Genomic DNA, 22074 nt, shown 5'->3' with positions numbered 1-22074 from the left:
GGATCAGAGAAGAAGGCTTCTTTGAGCCTTTTGGTTTTATGACTGTTTCTGAAAAGCACCAAGCTGCTTCTGCTCCCAGGGCCTTGGTATGTGCTGCTTTTTAAATCTGCAGAGCTTTCTTCCCACTGCACCTGGTTAACTCCTCCTTCATATCTCAGCTTAAATGTCATTTCTTCAGATTCTTGAACCCATAAACAGAGATGCTAAAAACAGATTCTGATACGCAAGGTCTGAGATGGGAACTCGGAATCTGCATTTTTAATAAGTGCCTCAGGTGATCCTGATGCAGCAACAGGGAGGAGATCCCTCGAAACAGAGAAGGGCTGCTGTTGGTTGCATTTGGTGAAGCATTCAGGGTCTTGTACACGGCAAGGTTGATAGTAATGAGAATAAAAGCCAGGGGTGGGGAGGAGAGATTCCACAAAGGTGGAGTACTTGGACTTGTTTACTGAGTCCTTCCTCCCCTAGCTTTCTCACAGTTAAAAATAACTCTTAAGATTTTGAGCCTGGGAGAGTGCTTCTACCACGGGTTGGAATGTAAAAATGGGAACACTGGGATTCTAGGCTATGGGCTGGACATGGAGAAAAATACGGGAAGGATGAGCTTTTAAGCTTGAGTCGATGGGGTTTCTACGTAGAAAATCTATTTTAAGCCAGTGCTGTCCAAAATAGAAATATATGCAAACCACATATGTAACTTTAAATTTTCTAGTAATCTCATTTTTTAAAAAGTTAAATAAAAGGTAAAATTAATTTTAATATGTTTTACCTAAATTAATATATCTAAAATATAATCATTTCAACATAAAATCAATATTTAAACAGTTATTAGTGAGAAATATTTTACATTCTTTTTTAATACTAATTCTTTGAGATCCAGTGTGTATTGTGTGTTTCCAGGGTATCTCATGCTAAATTTTCAATGGTGAAAGTTAAATGCAGTTCTACCAAAATAAGAGTGTGAAATATTTTTACACTGCTTCAATTTTTTAATCTGAATTTTAATCAAGGTTAAATTAAAAGTTCAGTTTTTTAGTTACCTCAGCAACATTTCAAGCGCTCGTTGCTATGTGTGGCTACTGGCTACTATATTGAACACAAACACAATTGTTGTCAGCAGTTGCAGTATTCAGTCAAAATCTTTTCTCACCTCTCTCCGTATTCTGAAGTAGGAGCTGTACCTCATTGAGGATATGGTTTAAATTTTGGATTACAGATTTTTGAACAAACATTTTAAGGTGGTGAGGAGTAAACCTAACCCAGGACCAGTTATTGTTTTTTAGTTGTTTTAAGAATAAAAACAGGCCGGGCGTGGTGGCTCACGCCTGTAATCCCAGCACTTTGGGAGGCCGAGGCGGGCGGATCACGAGGTCAGGAGATCAAGACCATCCTGGCTACCACGGTGAAACCCTGTCTCCACTAAAAATACAAAAAAATTAGCTGGACGTGGTGGCTGGAGCCTGTAGTCCCAGCTACTCGGTACTTGGGAGGCTGAGGCAGGAGAATGGCGTGAACCCAGGAGGTGGAGCTTGCAGTGAGCCGAGATCGCGCCACTGCACTCCAGCCTGGGCAACAGAGCGAGACTCCGTCTCAGAAAAAAAAAAAAAAAAAAAAAAGAATAAAAACAAATAGGGCAAATGTTTGCATGCTCTGTAAAGTGACTGGTGCACTGTGTAAACTCAGGTACTTGGACCTCGTTTGAGTAAGCAAGTAATGGATGAATGAAAAAGCCACATTGATCATCAATGAGTACCTTTTAATTTATGTAGTAGTTATTATAAATGTTTTGGGAATTCTGTAAAAGAATTTTTCTTTTCCATCAATCAGATACGCAAAAAGCCTTGAAAAAAAATATTTAAGACCCAGCTGGAATCTAAGAGGGGCTCTGAGACAATTTTCCAAAGCAGATTCAGTGACTTAGCATAGGTATTTTTTAGTTGCATCACCTACAGGTTGAGAAGACATTGACAAGCTATGGAGTGAAATTCACCGGTTACTCTGTTTCCAGTGCTGAGAAAGCTTAGTGACACTTTCTCTACAATGTCTTTATTCTCCAGCTTGCTTAAATTCTCTAGTGCGACTGAGTGTGATGTGAAAGCAATTGATGGGTCTTTGCTGATTTCTTCGAGATGTACTAGGCAGCAGTATTAACTCATTGCAAAGTATTCCTCTTTTCCAGTTTTCTTTTCCATTTCCTGATCTGCAGAGTTTCCAAATTCTTAATCCAAGTCCTCAAGAGACTAGGACCTTGACATACCTAAATGTCTAGAACCACATTAAAAAAATAAATAAATAAAAGGAAACAGGTAAAATTAGTCTTAACAGAAATCTAGGCAGGTCAAAATCCTAATCTCTTTAGAACTTGCATTAAGAATTTGAAATTTTGCAGATCAGGAAATGAATGCAGAACATTTGTATTAGTGAGTTTATTTTCAACAGATTTTAAACCTTGAGTGCAAGATTCTGCCACGTGTTCATATTTTATGCTACACTCTCTATCTTAAAGGCAAATTTATAGCACAGTACGTTTGACATATCACTTATGCTGTCTCAAATACATCTTCAGAGATAAACATTACAAATGAGTTTCATAAAATGACGCACCTTGCTTCCCAGAGGGGATATTGCTCAGGAGGATAGGTTCCTATGTGTGAGATTAAGTTATAGGAAGTTTTCAGGATCCTCGTCTTTTAGGCTGTGGAAGATAGGGAAGAAGTAGAAGTGATATTTAATGGTAAAGGAAAACTTACCACATTTTAGTCCTTGTCAAAGAAGGATATCAGATTTAAGCAACCAAGCAAACATTTCCCCTCGTAAACCAGTTTAATACCTAGAAAGTGAGGGACTGGAAATCACACAGGCTGTTCTGCCCCTCTAGGTGTATTCAGGTTTTTGTTGCAAATCAGGATGCTTTGTTAAATTCACTTAATGTATTGGACGGGATTGAGCCAAGCACTGCTTTAGTGCTGTTGGTATCACAGTGAACAAAATGGATGTCTGCATGAAGCTTATGCTCTGGTGAGGGAAACAGACTATAATACACTCAAACAATATGCAACTGCATTTCAAAGTAATTAAGTGCTATGGAGAAAGTGACAGAATCTGCTGTTTTACAGAGGATAGTGAAGGAAGTTCTCTAAGAGGAGGAGACATTCAGGCAGAGACCGGAATGAAGTGAGGGAGCAAGAGTGTTCCAGGCAGAGCGAGGAGCCAGTGCAAAGGTCTCGAGGTGGGAGCCTGCAGGCAGGGCAGCAATGTGGTGAATCGGGGAGGGGAGCGTAGGAGATGATATTGGAGAGGTAGCCAGGAGCCAGATCATGTAGGCTGTACTGTAGAGCCTTGCCTGACTTTTGACTTTTTTTCTGAGAACGATAGAAAACCATTGGAACATTTACACTTTAATTTCATCTTAACCTTTTTTGGGGTGAATGTCTTTGGCAGTCTGGCAAAACCTGTGGAACCCTTTGCAGAATAATGTTTTTAAATGCATAAAATCCAGTGGATGTCAAAGAGACCATTTATATGGAAATACATAGACTAAGTCCCCCTGTAAGAGTCACTTATGCTCTGATTTACATTTTCAAAGGATTGCTTTGACTGTTATAAGTAGAATAGACTGTAGGAGCCGTGAATGGAAGGCCTAAGACCAGTGAGATGGTGGGGCTGAGAGCAAAGCTATTTTTATTTATCCTACAGGGCAGTGGCCAGAAGTAGGGTTGTGCAACACAGTCTTTTTGAAGGCAAGAAGAAATATGTATGACTTCTATTTATATTTAATTTATTCTCATTTTTAATTGGTCTATTGAATATATATTTTATAATATCCTAATAGGACATTAGTACATCTGTATGGTTCATGAATAAGCCTACATATATCATAGATGCATGCTCAAAAAGTATTTATGGCAGTGTTTTTTGATCAGTCAATTCTGATGATCACGATATAGGGAGAGTGACCCTGTAAGAAACTAACAAAATGCCACACTGGTTTAGACCACATTTCATTTCAGATGAATTTTGTGGGAGAACGCGAGTTCTTGACGTGATTTAACCTCTCTAAATGTCAGTCCTGTTTCTCAAGCACCCTTACCTCTCCTTACGAGCCCTCATCTGGCTATAAGTCTGTTTTCACCTGATGAGGCTTACTCTCACCTCTGAGGTGGCATATACTCCCCCAGGGAAACAAGTATCCTAGGGTTGTTGCCAGACAGAGAAAGTGGTTCTTGATATTCACCCTGATATTTAGGAGGTCCTGAGGGTGTCCTCTGCCTCCAGCATTGTGAGCTGTGGGGGCACAGCCTCACTGCCTCACCCACCCTCTGGGTGGTGTCCTTGCCTTCACTCACATGCCCTTCCTGGACTGGAGTCCTGGGTTTTTAAGTCTCTCTTCCATCTGCCTGTCTCACATAGACCACTCTTGAGCATTTTTGTTCACTCTAGAGGTGCAGTGAGCTGAACAGTGTGCATCATTCCAAGTGCGATACAGCATAGTGTTGTGCAAGGCCATGACAGTTTCTGTTTTATACCCAGGAGAAGTATCTGGAGTGGAGGAAGGAGAGAAGGGAAAGTGAAAGAAGGGAGAGTGAAAGAGAAGAGCTGATTTTGCATGAAACCTGCTCTGGTACCACTGACGTGCAGTTTTCCTCTCTCTCATAAAGAAAGCCTTTCTTTTTTTCTTTTATAAAGAAAGAAATTCAGCCTTTGATGAAATGAGCAGAAATCTTCAGGTAGGCTTTTAAGGATGAAAACAAATGTATCATGGCTACAGATATGTCCACCCTCCAAGATCAAGCTGTGGCTGTTGGTGTTTAGGGAGATGCAGTCTTGGCCATGCTGAAAATACTGACAGAAGAATTTCCCTGACCTGCCTTTCCAGTAGGAATTGGTTTATAGAGGTGGGTATAGAACCTGGAAACAAGGTCAGTCTAACTTCACAACTCCTGTGCCCTAAATATAAAGTCATATTCCCAATTCTTTATATATATTTTTTCTGCTTCTCTGATTTCCGAGTTCTGCCTTCAGGCACTGCTCCTTCATTGGGCATTCTTGATTATTTTAAACTTTTTATTAGTATTTGCAGGAATGGCAACTTGTCAGTAAACTAGCCAGATGGTGGAAAAATAGCTTGATAAATCACTATAATAGTAACATGACTAAAATATCAGGGCACAAAGGAGCCTGTCCTCAGTATTATTCTGAGTAGTGTTTGCCGCAAGCAGGAAACAATGTCAGGTGATAAGATTCAGAGCTAAGTCAAGCTATCTGCAGTTTCTCAATAGTGGACACAGCCACGAGGACACTGAAATAGCTCCTGGGTTGGAGAGTTGGTTTGTACTGGGAAGTAACTAAGAGTCTTATCATTTTCTGGAAAAGAACTCTATCCTTGATATTATTTGTCAAAATGAAACTAGTTAAAGGAATTCAGCAAGGGGAAGAGCAAACAGTTTGAAATGGGAAAAAATATCCAAAGACGTCCACTTCAGTCTTCTTCATTTTATCTGCCGTTCCTGTGTCCTTCAGAATGTGGTTGCCTGTGATAGACAAGTCAGTTCGATTTTGGGATTGATTCTGGGAACTAGATGTCTCTGCTTGTTGCTGTAGAATTTCATGGAATTTCCTAGGTGCCTCATTGCATTTGAAGTGTGTTTGGTCCCCAAGGTTCCAGGAACCTCCAGTTTTAACTACATTTGAAGGCCTTCATGGGTGGAGGGCATTTTGAATTTCCAAAGTCTTAGGTGCCTCATTCTCCTTTTTTTGTTTGTGCCAGATTTCCCCTTGAGATAACAGAGCCTAGTGGGTGATCAGCAGCATTAAATACATGATGCTAACATGTCTCTCCTGCAGGGTGCTGGGATCTCTTACTTCCCCTTCTGTGTCCTACTCATTCAGAGCAGTCCTAAAGAACACTCCCTGTTTTGGATTCATTCTCCATCAATATGCTGAGAAAATACTTAAAACTTAAAAGACTCTCTGTTTCTAATATTTCAGATACCCAGAATGTCTGTAGACTTGGCTTTCTGGAGCCATGAGCTCTGAAGGATTTTATTGACAGCGATTTCAGGGCCTGTCTTCCTAGTAACCTCTGTGAACACAGGCAGAGGAAAGGGAGTTGAGACAGGAACTGAATACTGACTGCATGCAAGGCTGAACAAACGTTTCTTACGCACAACTGATTGAAACCTCACTATAAACATGGATTTATTAATAAGCTCACCCTCGTTTAACAGACAAATACACTGAGTTCTAGAGTCTGGAATGAACGCAGCAAGATCCCAAGTATGCTGACTCCAAAGGTTATGTGGCACCTCCACTTGGCTACCTTTTCTTCAGCCAGCACATCTTTTCTAAACTTTTGGCTTAAAGGAGCCAGAAGGTGAACTTTTAACACTGCTCAGTGATTCATCCTCTTTTTTTCCTGGTTTCCAAAACTGAATGGGTTTCCTCCTGTGCCTCCAGCCCTCCTTCATGTCCTCTTGGTTCCCTTTAAAAGAAATGCCCGTGTTTCTCGTTCCCCTTCTCTGTGGGTCTTACAGAGCAGTGGCTCACTAGGGCACCAATTTAATGAAATAAAATTTTCAAGCATGTTTGGTTTGATTCTAGGTGATACAAATAAAGAATTGTGAATGCTTTGTAGTCAGGTTTAAAGGGAAGGGGAAAGGTGGAAAGAAGAAAGTAGGTCAAGTATAGTACCTGGGTAATGTCTCCTTCAGGGCTGCCTAGTAAAGATTTAGCTTTTAAAACTGGGGAAATAATGGGATGCCATAGTACTTTGGCACCTAGGTATCCTGAAATTTTGAGTTTGGCGGTTTTTAATGTTTATTAGTTATGTGACTCTTACATATGCCAGGCATTGTTCTAATTAATATATAATATGCATGTGTATTGATTTATCTTCTCTAAACCCTTTGAGGTACCTATTATTATTATCGCTAAGAAAACAGAGACACACAGAGGTTTATTAACCTGCCCAAGGTCAGACAATTAAGGACAGAACTAGAAGCTGATCCCAAGAAGTTTGGCTTCAAAGCTCTTAACCACATACTAACCTGCCTCTCAGTGACGGGGCTCAGTAACTCAGCTTCATGATTTCACAGGTTTCCAAAGATTATTTTTCTTTTTGATTAGAACCAGTCCACCATGCAGTTGGAAGGGTAAATATTTGTCATGTTTGGTGACAGATATGATGAGTTAAAAAAAGGTCTAAGGCAAAGTCATGTACTTTCTCTTACATATCCTTCCATCTGTATTTACTGTGTGAAAAGGTCACTTGAGCACAAGTGTTTGAATTTCATGCTTATAAGCAGCTTCCCTGTGGCTAAAACCTTGCTCTCCAAATTGATTTTAAAAATATTTTACAATAATGTATATTATTCTCTAATAAGAACACTCTGCAGTTGTTAAGCTATGAGCTTCCTAACTCAGACTTTTGTGATAGTATTTTCCATAAATGCCAGGGATTGTCAAGTGATTTTTGTTTTACTCTGAAATTGTAGACCTTTCTCATCATTGTCCATCCATCACATTTACTGGAAGGAGCGGTGGCTCTGGGAGACCTAAGCTGTTTGCTTTGTCAGTCAGCTACCTGGCTGCAGCTTGTGGTAGGAGGGAAGGGGAGGGAGAAGACTAAAAAGCCTGAAATGGCAAATGAGTGTAGGTTCTGGAGAAAAATAGAATTAGAAGCATTTGTGGTTCAGATGAAAATAGCACATTTCCTTTCTGCCTGGACTGTGGGGGTGAAAGTGCTCCGGGGAATCGAAAATAAATAAAAATTGATCCTTCACCAGTCAAAGGAAATGCTCTGACTCTGGGAACTAAAATGACAGCTCCAGATTTGAGGATCTGGTGAAACCACTTTTGAAGGTTAACAAAAAAGAAAACAAAAAACAAAACACCAGGAGATTTGGAAAAAAACCCCAAAAGACAGTGGTATACTATGTTAGGAAATCTAGTCTTTCAGGAATGAGTTAAACAGCCCTTTCCCAAGCCTGACCAGCAGGCAGCACAGGCTGGTTGGGTATAATCCCTTTTGTTCCTGCTGCTGACCACGGTCCTTCCATCTCTCCTTGCAGGTGAGAAGCCTTATAAGTGCTCATGGGAGGGATGTGAGTGGCGTTTTGCACGAAGCGATGAGCTCACGAGGCACTACAGGAAACACACAGGTGCAAAGCCCTTCAAATGCAACCACTGCGACAGGTAAAGAGAAGTAGAAGTTGATGGGCTAGGGAGGAGAGATGGGGAAGTGGGTTGGAGGGTGAGCAGCACCCGTGTGCTTGGACTTATCACAGGTCTGACTCACAGACACTTGGACCTGGGAATGCCTTTTCTCCATGGAGAGGACCAGTGAGAAGAGGGGGTGCCCTCTTGCATGAAATCAAGAGGTGGTGTAAATTCTTGGTTCAGTTACACAAGCATTTTCAGAACACTAGCTTTGAGCCAGAAATGGTGTTAATCACTGGGTATCAACAAGATGTGACAGATAACTTTAGTATAATATGAAAAGTAGTGAGACAGAGAATGGTCACCTGTAGGGACTTCTGATCTTTGTATCAATGTCAGTACCACTTTCCCTCATCTATAGTAATAAGAAAGAGTAGAAAGCTTGCTTAATGGAAGGAAGGTTAGGGTTCCTATCACTATAAGGCTTTTCTCTGAACCATTATTGGAAATGAATTGTACTGAACAGAGTTCCCACTCTTTGGGGGCCCAGATCATTCTTTCTTCCTTGAAAATAGGCACAAGGGTGCAAAAAATGACGAGGTTTTGAGAACTCCTCCTGTAATTCAATTTTAAGCCTTCTGCATTCAATAGTAGAAGAAAGAGCACGTAGCAACAGATACTACCCAAGTAATAGTATCTGACAGCCCTGGCATTATCAACCAATAAACCCCAAAATGGAGACTCTGCAGGCCAAGGTGAAGGCAGGATTAGGTTTAGACATAATCAAATAATGGGCTCGCATCTGAGCGTGTTATCCTTCTAATCCTATTTCTGTGTTTAAAAGGAAGCTTAAGAAAATTAACCATCTTTTTAATGCAATACTAAAGGTCTCGGTTATGATGAGAAAAATGCTTCTAATACGATAAAAGCCCCTGAAAGCCTCAGGGTTCCCCAGCTTGCAGGATGGCAGCAGGGGCCTGGCTTTTCTTGGGAGGAAATGGGATCGCTTTTGCATCCTGTCTCCCCCAGTCCCTGTGTCCCACACCTCCCCCTCACCAGGGCTTCCTCTGTAGTAGTGTTTGGTGAATAGGGAAGGGGTGTCCAGACTGGTCACGTTGGCTTAGTGCTCCCTTAGGATGCTTATGAAGGAGCAGTTATGTTTTTCTTCCTTTTTTTTCCTTCTTCCTGGGAAGCTATTTTCCTCTTATCTTCATTCTCTAAGTACTAAATAAAGACCCCATGCGTCCTGGAGCCCAGAGATAACCTCCCACCCCAGGGCTGAGGAAGTGTACTTTATGCAGTTATTGTCTCCCATTCCCTTGGAACTCTGTTCTGCTACCCAAGAATACAAGTTATTGTTAAATTTCCATCCATTACCTAGAAGTCCTCCTGTATTTACATGAATCAGCAGCTGTCTTCTACAGAGTATGCTCCAGGAGAGTTTCTCCTTATTCCCCATCTTCCTTCTATTTCCATCTCAAGTTTCTCTGCTTTATGCTTCTCTCACTCTGGCTAATAAAGAAGCCCTGCAGACGGTGACTCTCTGTCCATAGTCTTTTGAAGGAGAGTGTTCTGTTAAATCAACTGGGACCAAGATGAATTCTTTGTGAGTGGTCAGAGTGTGATGGTAGCGTGTACACACAAGTTGCCCAGCTCTGAAGGGTGTGGAGGCTGTTACTTAGAGATTGTGAGCATTATGGGTAGCCGTAATTATTGGATGTGGACAAAGAGTTCTTATGGGGAAATTGCCAAAGTTAGTATTCCACTCTTCAAATCAACTGACTTATTGATTTACAACCTTCCAGCAGTTGATGTATTTGGATTTAATCTGGTCTTTTGTATGATTTACGTGGAGAAATATTCCAAACCGATTGGTTATTTCACTGAAAGAGATGTCAGAGATGGGTGATTTGGTTAGTCTTTTGCTTTGTTTTCTTCTTTAAAATACACTACAGTTTCTGGAGCTAGAAATTTGCTGAGCAGATGGTACAAATTCTGCAACATGGTATTTGTGGGAGATTGAGTAGATCAGCGTCCCGCGACACAGGCCAATAGTGCATTTTCGACAGCATCAGAAATGAGAGTTTGTATTCCCATTAGTGTCTCATGACAGGCAGCACCTTGGCGTTTCAATTGCAGTGACTGTGCTAAGAATAGCCAGGTCTGGGAGGCAACATGGGGAACTGGAGTGGTCCCAAAGCAGATGAAAGGAAAGCCTGGAGTGACCGGGAGTTGGCATTCCTTAGAAGATGTTTACCTTCAGAAACAGAGGGCATCTGTAGCCCTTGGCAGGACATGGCATCCTGTTGGTACCGCAGTATATATGAGTGCACCACCTCTTGTCTCTTAAAATTTGAACAATTACACTGCCCTATTTAGAAGTTAAATAGGGTTTAGACTTCCTTTCCTTAAGCATGTACCAAGTCTAACGTATGCTTTTATTTTGCCTATAGGGTAGTTTTAAAAAATTCATGACGTTTTTGGTTTGGTGGTTTTTTTTTTTTTGGCCAACATTTAAAATCGTTAAATGTCACACAAAAAAGTTTGTATTTCTGGCTTTGTCTGGAAAAATCAGATCTGGCCACAGTGGGCTCACATTCCCATGTGGCTGTAATTGGATGTAGCTGAAGAGCAATCATTACCCATTTGCCATAGCCATGTGATGACTATGTTTCCACTGTTCCCAACACTCCCTGTGGCTCCACAACTCAAAGGCAAGCCATTGGTTGCCAAGTATTGTCCTGCTTTCTGTTGTTTCTTCTTACAAGAAGAGCTATACTTCTTTGTATCCATGCCTTATCGGAAGTGGAAACAGATAGCCCAAGAGTGCTGTGTTTCTTACACTTGACCCACGGCACATACTTTATCTGCCTGGCCTTGCAGACACTGGGTTTTGTGACTTCTGGCTTCATGTTTGGGTTAGGAAAGAAAGCACAGTAGTAGTGCCATTTCTTCACCATCTGACTGGACAGTGCAGCCCCCCTGAGTGACCAGTGGCTAGAGGGATAAGTGGTTTTTCAACCCACAGAGTTGGAGGCTGCTGATGGTGGTAGATAGGGCTCAGTTTCCATCAGTGGTAACATGCAGGCCCTCATTCTACCGACTGACTCAGTGCAGTTATAATCCAGGGAGACAGCTACTAGCGTAGTACATTCCAGTTCTTGGGCAGTTTAGAGGGTGCATTTTGATCTTTATGTCAGCCCACTTACAAGTGGTAAGAAATACCAGCCCGTATCTTAGCCTCTTGGTCACCTAGGAGATTGCTGTTGACTTAATCCCTATGTGACGTTAGTGTGCCTTTTTTTTTTTTTTTTTTTCATTTGAGACAGTCTGGCTTTGTTGCCCAGGCTGGAGTGCAGTGGTGCGATCTCGGCTCACTGCAACCTCTGCCTCCGGGGTTCAGGCGATTCTCCTGCCTCAGCCTCCCAAGAAGCTGGGATTACAGGTACCTGCCACCACGCCTGGCTAATTTTGTATTTTTAGTAAAGACAGAGTTTTGCCATGTTGGTCAGGCTGGTCTTGAACTCCTGACCTCAAGTGATCCACCCACCTCAGCCTCCCAAAGTGCTGGGATTACAGGCGCAAGCCACCACGCCTGGCCTAGTGTGCCTTTTTCATAAACGAGAGAAATGACTGTGGGGTTGACTAGTTCTCCATTATGTACAAATTTCAATAATTAAGGACCTTCTTATTTAAGGTCACCTGGCTGCTGTAAAGTTATAAATACCCTCTAGGGGTATATTACTCTTAAAATTATTTGATTTTGCACTTCTAGACGCCAAGTTTATCTATTACCTTTTACTATTCCTATGTGGAATTCAGTAAGTATAAATTAATAAGTATAAGTTAATCATGACTAAGTACCTTGCTGGGGTATTGAATTTAAATAAAAACCTCAATAGTAAGGGACCTGGTCTAATCCTAAGCATCATACATTTTTTTGGAATTTGAGCAAATAATGATGCTCATTTGATTCAGTAGGGGTGCAGTTACATTTCCTACCATGTTAAAGGTTTGGTTTACTTTTTTCCACTTTTTTTTCCCTGAATTTGAAGGATAAAGGGAGATGCTTATACATATGTTGCTAAATACCCAGTAATTGGTAAAGGCAGAAATAAAGCCGAACACATATATTACCGAATGGTTCTTTCAAATAAAGTTCTGTATCAAGAATACTAATTTCCCGAGAGTTCCTAGGATATAGAAAGGAAAGGAAAGGGGTTTCCCACTGCCAGGCCCTCTCTTCACTCTTTACCATCTCAAATCCCTGCATTCCTCTTGGACAGGCAGGCTTCTGGGTGTCTGTGTTGTTGCTTCTCACAGGTGCATCCTCCTCAGGCCTGACCAGCTTAACCTCAGGATTAATTTTCTAGTTGCTGCCTTGACCACTTGCCACAAATTTAGTATCATGTTTATATATTTTTCAAGTTTATGATCTTACAGTTCTGTAGGTTAGAAACTTCCAGGTTAGAAGTCCAACATAGGTCTCACTGGGCTGAACTCAAGGTTTTGGCAGAGCTGCATTTTTGTTCTGGAGGCTCTAGGGGAATATCCATTTCCTTTCCTTTTCCAACTTCTAGAAGCTGCCCACATTCCTTGGCTCATGATGCCATTCCTCCATCATTAAAGCTGTTGAGTCCTTCTCGTGCTGACATCTCTCTGGTTCTATCAATTCCTTCTCCCACTTTTAAGAACCGTTGTGATGGCATTGAGCCCAACCAGACAATCCAGAATAATCTCCCTGTTTAATGTCAGCTGATTCATAAGTTAATTCCATCCACAACTTTAATTCTTTATCATGTAACCAAACATAGTCCTAGTGTCTGGGCATGAAGTATAGACATTTTGGAGGGAGCATTATTCTGCCTACCAGAAGCTCCTTAAATTGACAGGCCAGTTCTCTCTTCTTCTCAATGTGGTTAAGCAGATGTGACTAAGAGTGTGGGCTCTGGCGTCAGACTGCCTGTGTTCAAATCCTCTTTCTGATGAATATTTCATCTGGTAGTGGGAATAAGAACGGTACCTTCTTTATAGGGATCTTATAAGGATGTTACATTTAAAAAAGAAATACCTACAAACAGAATGTCCCAACTTGGATCTTCTTTCTCCAGGTTGTTGGGATAATGAAGGAGGGAAAGAGAGAAAAAGAAGGAAGAAAGAAGGCAGGGAGAAAGAGAGGGAGAGAGGGAAAGAGAACAGGCAGTGGGCAATACTGAGTTGTACCCTCAGGACATGAATTATGCCAGTTAGATGCTAAATTCCCTGCAGGCTATATTGATTTTTCTGTGTACCAGTGACATGGAGTACTAGTTTTTAAAGAAAACTTAGTGACACTGTTTTATAGCAAACCAAAGCCCCTTTAGAGGCATCTCTAAGGGATTATCTAAATATCTTCCTCATACAAAGTCAGGGCTGGAAGTAAGCGGGTATAATTGGAATTGTTATTATGCAGGATGTTATTGGATTAGATTGTTTTCAGTTGTACTTTTCGCATTTTGATGTAGTTTTCGTTTTACTCTTGTCCCATTTCACTTCATTCCCTTGGAGTTCTATCCTACACATGTACCTATTTAAGGAATGGACACAAACAGGGGGTGTGGAGAATGTTGCGGTCAAGGGAAAGGGTGGATATTTTTTGTTTGTTTTAAGAATGAACAAACATAGGGAAATCCTGCCCTGAACAGGAAACCCTGCTAACCTGAACAGTGTAGCTTGCTAACATTCTGACAGGAGTTTTGGACTGTAGGGGTGTCTCAGGCTTCAGGGAGCCTGGGAACTTTCTCATAGGTTAGAAAGCAGCTAGTTTCAGGCGAATGATCCAGGGGGAAAGCATACACTCAGAGCTCAGAATGACTGCTGTCATGTAGGCTGACTTCACTGGGATTTCATTCAGAACCTGAGATTGAAGCCTGCAGCGATTTGGAAACACCCATACAGTCAGGTTTCTGTATGTTATAGACTGCAGTTAGCCTCCAAGGGTATTTATGCGCTCAGGTAACTAAGAAGAACAGAATTAGATTTGTCTTTAGGCTTCGGTGGATCCAGCTTCTCTGATATTATCATCTGGACCCTTTCTATCCCCCAGAACCCCTTTTTCTCTGTTGACTTCATTCTCAAGCCAACTGTTTACCACAAGGGCAGTATAGACACCAGTCACTCCGGGATCCCAGTGGAAAGAGAGCTTCTCTCTTCCAATAATTCCAGCAGATGTCCCAGGGCTGGTTCTCATTGGCCTTTACAGGTCACATGGCTGTTGCTTAGCAGAGTACTGTGGCCACAACTTCAGCCTCACACAAAGGAGAATGCAGAAGGGTTGCTACCCAAGAGAATATCAAATAGCCAGTGTTAGAGGAAAGAGGAAAGAAGATGACCACTGGATCCACTCTGACATGAAGAAGGCACTCAGTTATGGGCCTTAGGTTCCAAGAAAAACCTTAGCCTCAGTTTCCTTCACCCCCCTCCTTTCTGCCCCCAACACACACACACACAAAGCGTGAGAATACTTACCATGGAGGGTTGGTGAGGATGGCGTGATATTAGGAAAACCCTTAGCATAGTGCCTACATATCGTAACATACTCAATAACTGAGCACCCTTCTTCATCCTTTTTTTTTTTTTGACTTGAATATAGAGTGTCTGATAAGCCTGTAAGTAGTATCACAAGCAGTATTTCTAGGCTTTCATTGTAAAGTTTAGGGTTGAAATCTGGGTGTTGAAATTTCAAAGTTCCACCCTTTGATGATATAGACTAATTATTCTTTATTATATTTACAGTATGCAGGCATGACACAGGTTTCAAAAGCACTTTCCCATTCTTCTTTAATAATCACAGTTATGATCATAACAGTTAACATGCACTGAGATCTTACAGTGTGCCAGTCGGTATTCTAAGTACCTTGCATAGATCATCTCATTTAATCCTCACAACCCACCTATGAGGTAAATGCTATAATTATCCCCACTCTACTGAGGAGGAATTAAAGTACAGAGAGGTTAATGTGCTGAGTCACACAGCTATTGGAAGAGATGGGATTTAAACCCAAACATTTTGCCCCTTAAACTTACCTTCCCAACACATGGCCCTGTTTCTCAATGCATGTGCACTGTCTCTGTTTAAAGTAAGGGAAATCATTTCCTAAGGAGTGATGCAAGTCAAGCCGTTTGCTGGGAGTTCTCTAATATCCTTGTTGTTTATATCTCCTAGGTGTTTTTCCAGATCTGACCATCTTGCCCTCCACATGAAGAGACATATCTAAAAAACCGAAAGGCCAGAGTTGCCATGGCATTGGCTAGTGTCTAAAGGAAACACCATGAGGCAGGGGGCTGGACTTCAGGCGGGGACCCATTGCCTCGCAGAAGAAAGTTCTCACTTATAAACCTCTGTACACACACACACACATAAACACACACTCACAGACCCACACACATACACACTGTCATGCACTCAACTATATTTAAAATATATACGTCTATTCTTTATGCCTTGCCCTAGCCAGATGGAAGAAGATGAAGAAGGAAACCAGGTGAACTCAGCAAGGCAGACTGGCTGCTTACTTCAGCACTATTGGAATTATTTCCCGCTGTTGCCAATGGAAATCAAAGAAAATGGATGTGACGTCTGTGCAGGTGGACGGCAGTCCGAGGGGCTTATTTAACTTGCTTCTCAGTGCAACTTGATAGGAGAATCCAGCATCTTAAAGTTGCATATGTGTAGCACTAATGTTTCTTTTTAAATAGTTGGGGGAAAATGACCTAGAAAACCAAATTGCAGTTTGGTAGCCAAAATTAACTCTTGGTTTATTTGTCCTTTGTGTGTGAAAAGTCCTACTATTCCGTGCGTCAGACTTCCTCACAGAACTGTTGACTGGTTTTGGTTCTTAGTACTATTGAGATCTTTCGCGTCGATCCCAACGGCCTTAGCGGCGGCAGACTGGAATAACACCTTACACCTTTCTGGCCTGCATTTCTGTAGACTTCACTCTCAAGGGAGAAGTTTTCTTTTCTTACTTTTTGACTTTTGCACACCATATGCACTAGGGATTCTGGAAACTTCTAGCATGACTGCAAAGTGGCCAAGAGAATAAAGTCCTTGATGATAAATCACAGTATATCCCTTGAGCCTCACCTTATTGCCAGTGCTAGATTTTTTCTTTTTAATCTCTCCGTTTTTGCTAACGAAAACTTGAAAAGCTTATTTGGAAGCTTAAATGTTTTATCTTTTCTCCATGGACTAAACCTCTCCAGGACTCTCTCGGCACCTGGATGTCCAGCTCTCGAAGCAGCCAGTCAGATGGGACATCACAGTTCTCTCATCCTCCTTGAGGCATGATGACCTCAGCTCATAGTGATCAACCGTTGTGCTGTGTGTCATTGCTACCCCATAACCAGTTACAGCATAGATGTCGCTAGTCTCAGAGGGCAGCTGCGTATTTAATTTAACTCTGGTTTATGACCTGACAAAAAGCCAAAAATATCACTCTTTCCAGGAGTGGGGAAAACTGAGGATGCCTCCCAAGTCTAGTGGCTTCACAAAAGATCATCCTGTCTTCTCTGTCATGCCCTCTGAGCTCCTATTCCCCTACTTGTTACAATACACAATTTAAAACGCCATTGTGGGAGTGAAGGGTTGACATTTAAGGAAAAGGTTGAGGTGTTTCTCTCATGGGCTGTGTAAAAGGAGAGACACGTTTCTTTCTTTCTTTTTTTTTTGGCTAGGCCCACCATGACTTGTGACCTAGAACCCCCAGGATTAACAGAGGCCTCACATTTACTCTGCAAGCTGACTCCAAAGGAGTCTACAGTCCTTACTTGTCATGCCACACTCACACATCCAGTAGTGGTCTCTATCTACCCGCATTCCTAGCTAGCTGGCACTGGCCTCAACTCCAAAGACTGCCTTTAGGACCATCAAATGGCCTATGCAAGCAAGCGGGGTGGTTATTAGGACAGATTGTATATTTTGTATATTCTGGGACCATCCCTTCAAGACACGTCTATAAAACAAAAATGGCGCTTGGTCCACACACGGTTGCTGCTCCCTCCTACCAGCTGGCTCCCCTCCTGTCCTCCTTTGACTGTTTGACTCATTGACTGTTAAAATGCCACCCCATACATATTTGGGATGCAAAACTGAAGTCAAAAGGAAATAATATAAGAAACACAAACACATATATGACAGCAACCTTCAAGATCTGGGTTTTCAGCTTTCTGCAACCTTTGTTTTCACTGAAATGTTGAAACTACTCGTCTGAGGGCAAAGGAACCTCCTCACAAATGCTATAGCTGCCAATTGGACACTTGGGGCATTTCGAGGTCTGGCCCTAAGAATTTACTTTCTCCTTTTCCTTTTTTCTATTTAGACCAAAAAAAAACAAAAACAAAAACAAAAAAAAACACAAAATAATACAAAACGAAAAAAAAAAAAGAACACCCGTTAACACACACGCACACACACACACAAAATCTGTCCATTTGCCGGAGGCAATTGTATGTATGTTAGTTGGAGGGTATTAAAAATCAGTTTTATTCCAAAGATTTAAAACTAGACATGACTTAAAAACAATTTCTGGAGCACTGCTTGCTGACAATCTCGTAGTTCTCTACTGCATTTGAGTGCATTTTGTGGCCAGTCCATCAGGGCGTACCATGGGATTATATTTGAATGTGTGGTGCATCCTTCCTGGATGAAGGATGTGTGAGGGACCTTGAACCTCAGCTGTATTAAACTGTAGCGCCTCCAGTCAGTGCACTAGATGAAACTTTTAGACACCCTGAATTCTGTTGGTTCCTTTATTTTCCTTTATGTAGCAGCCTCCAGCATGAATGCACGCACACGCCAGTGATGGCATTAAGCCATGGCCACCACGATTTGCAAATGTTCTCTCCCAAGCTGGAGCTGCTCTTGCCTCTCGAAATGCTATTATTAAGGGTTTATAATACTTAATTTAATTTTCGAACTGACCAATGCAAGGCTCTATTAAAAAGAAAGTTTAAAAAATGCAAAAGAGTAATCATTGCTTGTTTGCTCCCTATTGTCATCTGTGGTCTCATTTGAATGTGGCAGAACAAAGGCCCTTTGGTCCTCATCAGTGTCTGAAATGTTCAGTAATTTCTCTCTCTTTTGTATCAGTGAGGTCCTTTGTAATCTGCTCCTGACCTTTCTCGGAGCAGGGTGCATTGAAACTCAATGGTGGTGCTTGCTTGCTTCAGAGTCATTTGTTGACTGTGAGAATTGGCCTAAGAATTTGGTGGGTGCTAAGTGGATGGCTTTGAAACTGTTCTTCTTTAGCCCAGTTGACACCCGTGAATGATGACCAGTCCTGATCATTTTGGAAATGGATTTGTAATAAAACGTCCATCACCTCTGCAGTGGCAGAGATGGTTACTAAGAGCCTCTAGAGCGAGCAGGTTTTCCAAGAAGTAACCTGAAGACATTTTGCTCCCAAGAGGACTGGTTATTTAAAACAGTGCATTAATGGACATTTGAAACACATTAAACCCCTTTCTCATTTCAATTGTTATCTCCTAACCCTCCAGGGGATCCCAAATTTGAAAGGAAAAACCCGGCCTGGTGTTTCTGGTGGTGTCCTAACAAGCACGCTTTTATCCAGGGTTCAGAGTTGGACATGTAGAAAAAGAGTTTCTAAGCCACTGACAATTTTTTTTTTGTAATTTCAAATTATACTTCTTTCTCCTGCCACATGACTGTAAGTCATAGACATGGAAACCTGAAATTATAATGCTGCTCCTAGCTACTGGCCTCCTGCCCCACCCATGGTTAATGGCTCAGCTCAATGCCTGGTGGTAATGAGTATTATATCCAGAAAAAGAGATGTTCAGATTCCATGACAAAGCTGCATTTTTGTAAAAATATTGGAGACCCCAAAATGAACTTCATGCTGACCATTTCCTCCTCTCTGTGTGCTTTCCCTTGCAAAGCCCTTCAAATATCCTCTTCTCTCGACGCCATCTCCTCTCCACCTGCACCTCTTGTGCCCTTTGTACATCTTTGATTGCCTGATGATAACAGGGTAAAAGGACAGCCAACCTCATGCCTGATTAGCAGAACTGAATCCTAGTTTTAAAAAATCTTCTCTGGCTTCAGAGAAGATTTTATAAGGACTTTTGTTTGGGATAAGCTTTCCAGATTATCCATGTCTATTTGCATCAAAGGGGAAAGAAATGGGGCTTTTGGATGGCTCTTCCAGTGCATTCGGAACATTGCCTCTTGCCTTTATTCCTGCATTTTATGGCAAAGCCAAAAGAAACTCAAGTTGCAAGAACAAAACCCAGTGACTCGTTTTGATGGTTCAAAATGATTTCCTTTATGGAAGTCACTTCATAAAATGTTAAGTAAAAAGTGGGAAGTGCTTCTGTCTTCTCTTTTGCATGAGTTGCTTTTAGGAGCAGGAAGAAGGTAGGCAAAGTAAGATAAAGATGCAACACATTTAACTACAAAAATCAGGTTCATTTTTTAGTTTATTAGAATTTTTTTGAAATCTTAAGAGGGCCAGCATTTCTGGCTACAATTTTGCACCCAGAACATTGCCAAAATGAACATTCAGTAAATAGAACCTGATTGAAATTTACTCCTGGAAGCTTTCCTTTGCATTTTCGGGAAGTGGCCACCTGCCAAGCGCAAGAGTTGGGGGGCAGGAGGGGAGGACTCAAATTCAGGGTGTCTGGATTAAATTTCGGTGAACATGGTGATATCTCAGTTTGAAAACTAGAGGGCCTATCCTGAGTATACATCAATGTCTCTTTGATGGCCTACTTTCCTCAGTGAGGATCTTTGGGAATACTTGAGATGGAACAACAGAAATGTGTGAAAGGAAGCAGAAACTTCTTGTAAATAACGTGACCTCCCATGACGAACTGCCTGAGGCTTCAGGGTTTTTTCTTGCTTTTAACACTCTTAAATCTCCTCTGTTGGTTCCTAATAGATCCCAGAAAAGGGAAAAATAAAGCTGCAGTTAACTTTCTTATGTGCATCCTTCCAATATAGTACTGTATTTTTCAGGTGTTTTGCATTTAACATAAAAGTCCTCGGGAAACAGGTGTCAAAAACAGAGAGAGAAATCCTGGGCCATCACTTCACAAATATCCCAAACAAGATATTCTTTTCAAACAGGGCTCCCTCTCAGTGGTCATGAGGGAAGGTTGATAATGTTCTTTGTTGGGGACTGTTTATACAATTTTTTTTCAACTGTGAGCTTTGGAATCGTAACTTGCTGTGAGTCCAGCTTCTGTCTACTGCCATAAGATGGACCCCACGTCAGCATAATGAGGGTGGTATATATGCTCGCACCTAGACATGCGCATATGTACCTGTCGTACCTTCACGGAAGGAAAACAGGCTACTGACGTTTCGGAGGAGTAGCCACCAGTGCCTAATATCTTTTGGGGGGGATGGATGCTTATAATTGCCAGTATATCGAAACCACACTGGGAGTTCCACATAGCGGGGAGGGATTGGGGGTGGGCAGAGGGGACATTTTAAACCTAGGCCTTTGGACTGGAGGCAGAACGATTTCTGCAAACCTAGGTCCTGAAGGCTTTGGGGCTTATTGGCTGGTTCTCAACCTTTTTGTTTTTTCTTCCCAGCATGCATTTCCTATCTAAACCCAGACTTAGTTTAATTTCCTTATCTTTCACTTCTGCTTCATTCCAGGGAGGAAAAATACACCTGTTAATGGCCAAGATCTCCTTGCTAACACAGAGGCAAAAATAAATGTCTAATGTTTTTGAAGCCTCCCCTTCCTTTCCACAAGCCCCCACCCGCCCCTGCGTCAAGCTCCTTCTCCCACTTCCTACTCCCACACAACTTCCCAGCCACTGAAACTTTTCTTTCAAATCTCTTATTATCCTCTTAACAGTTGCTTGAATAAATTTATTTTTGCACTATACATTTTCTTTTTGCCAGATGTGTCTAACAAGTGTGTTTGGAGAGACCTACTCCCAGCCCCGTCTCCTTCCCCGCCTCCCCCCGTCACATTCTCTCAGGCCTTCTCTGGTATTTATAATATATCACAGAAGTACCCAGTCTTATAGCCCTCGGTTATGCCTTTTTTTGACATTTTATTTTTTTTAAGCTTTTTATATATATATATAAATATATTACTTTGTCAAGTTTTTTTGCTGTACAAAAGTCTTAAGATTTAAAACTATTATTTGTATTATATGATGGTGGTATGTTAATGTTACAAAATTATTAATGAAGAAAAAATTTATTTTTGTTACTGGTCTGTTTCATAATTCTTTTTTAAATTGGTATATTGTAAGATATCTATGCAAAAAATGTTATGTGACGCATTTTTATTTAAGAATGTAATATGTGTAATAAACAGTAGAATGTGTTTGGCCTTGGAATACTTTACTGTATTTCTCCTTAGCTTGTTTCACTGGGGAAAAAAATCTTCGAAAGACGCAAGTGGGTACTTACATACTTCGTGAAAGTTTTCTTTCTTGGAGAAAGGGAAAGCAAAAGGTTGTATTAGGTTATCTTCGTTTGGGAAGTTGTGTGTGTGTGTGCGTATGTGTGTATTTTATAGTTTCATTGAGGCAGCTCAATGCCCAAATAAGGGTCACTGAGTTTATTTCTTCAAGGGGAAAAAGGGAGCCAATTGTTGGAGATTATGAAAAGCAATATTTTAGAATGATAGAGATTACAAGGTGTTATTTGTTTAGGGGGTTGGGAGAGGCTTATTGAAAGCGGTTTATTTGGCGAGAGAAGGAGGCAGTTTGTTCTGGGATGGTGTTTAATAGGAACCTATTGGGAAAGGATCTTTGAAGCAGTTTGTGAAGGAAGGAGGAAGCGGAAAGATCAGAGGGAATAATTGAGGTGAGGGGTAGGGGGCAGTAAAATGACAGGAGATGGTTGGAGTGGGGAGGAAATGGGTAACCGGAAGCCAGGAAATC

General features: G+C 41.4%; 1 protein-coding gene across 6 annotated transcripts in view; it reads left to right on the top strand.

Moving 5' to 3' along the window:
* The window catches only part of KLF7 (KLF transcription factor 7), a 455464-nt gene extending 433952 nt beyond the window's left edge, over nucleotides 1-21512 (top strand). For all 6 annotated transcript variants that reach the window (XM_063595260.1, XM_063595261.1, XM_063595259.1 and 3 more), the window contains 2 exons: nucleotides 8070-8193; nucleotides 15362-21512. In XM_063595260.1, the coding sequence (XP_063451330.1) occupies nucleotides 8070-8193; nucleotides 15362-15413 (176 nt within the window). In that variant the 3' untranslated portion in view covers nucleotides 15414-21512. The remainder of the gene's footprint in view (nucleotides 1-8069; nucleotides 8194-15361) is intronic.
* The last annotated feature ends 562 nt before the right edge of the window (nucleotides 21513-22074 follow it).

Source organism: Pan paniscus, chromosome 13 (assembly GCF_029289425.2).
Source record: "Pan paniscus chromosome 13, NHGRI_mPanPan1-v2.0_pri, whole genome shotgun sequence".
Classification (NCBI taxonomy): Eukaryota; Metazoa; Chordata; class Mammalia; order Primates; family Hominidae; genus Pan; species Pan paniscus.
Note: the sequence above shows the minus strand (reverse complement) of the source record. Positions and strands in the feature narration are given on the sequence as shown.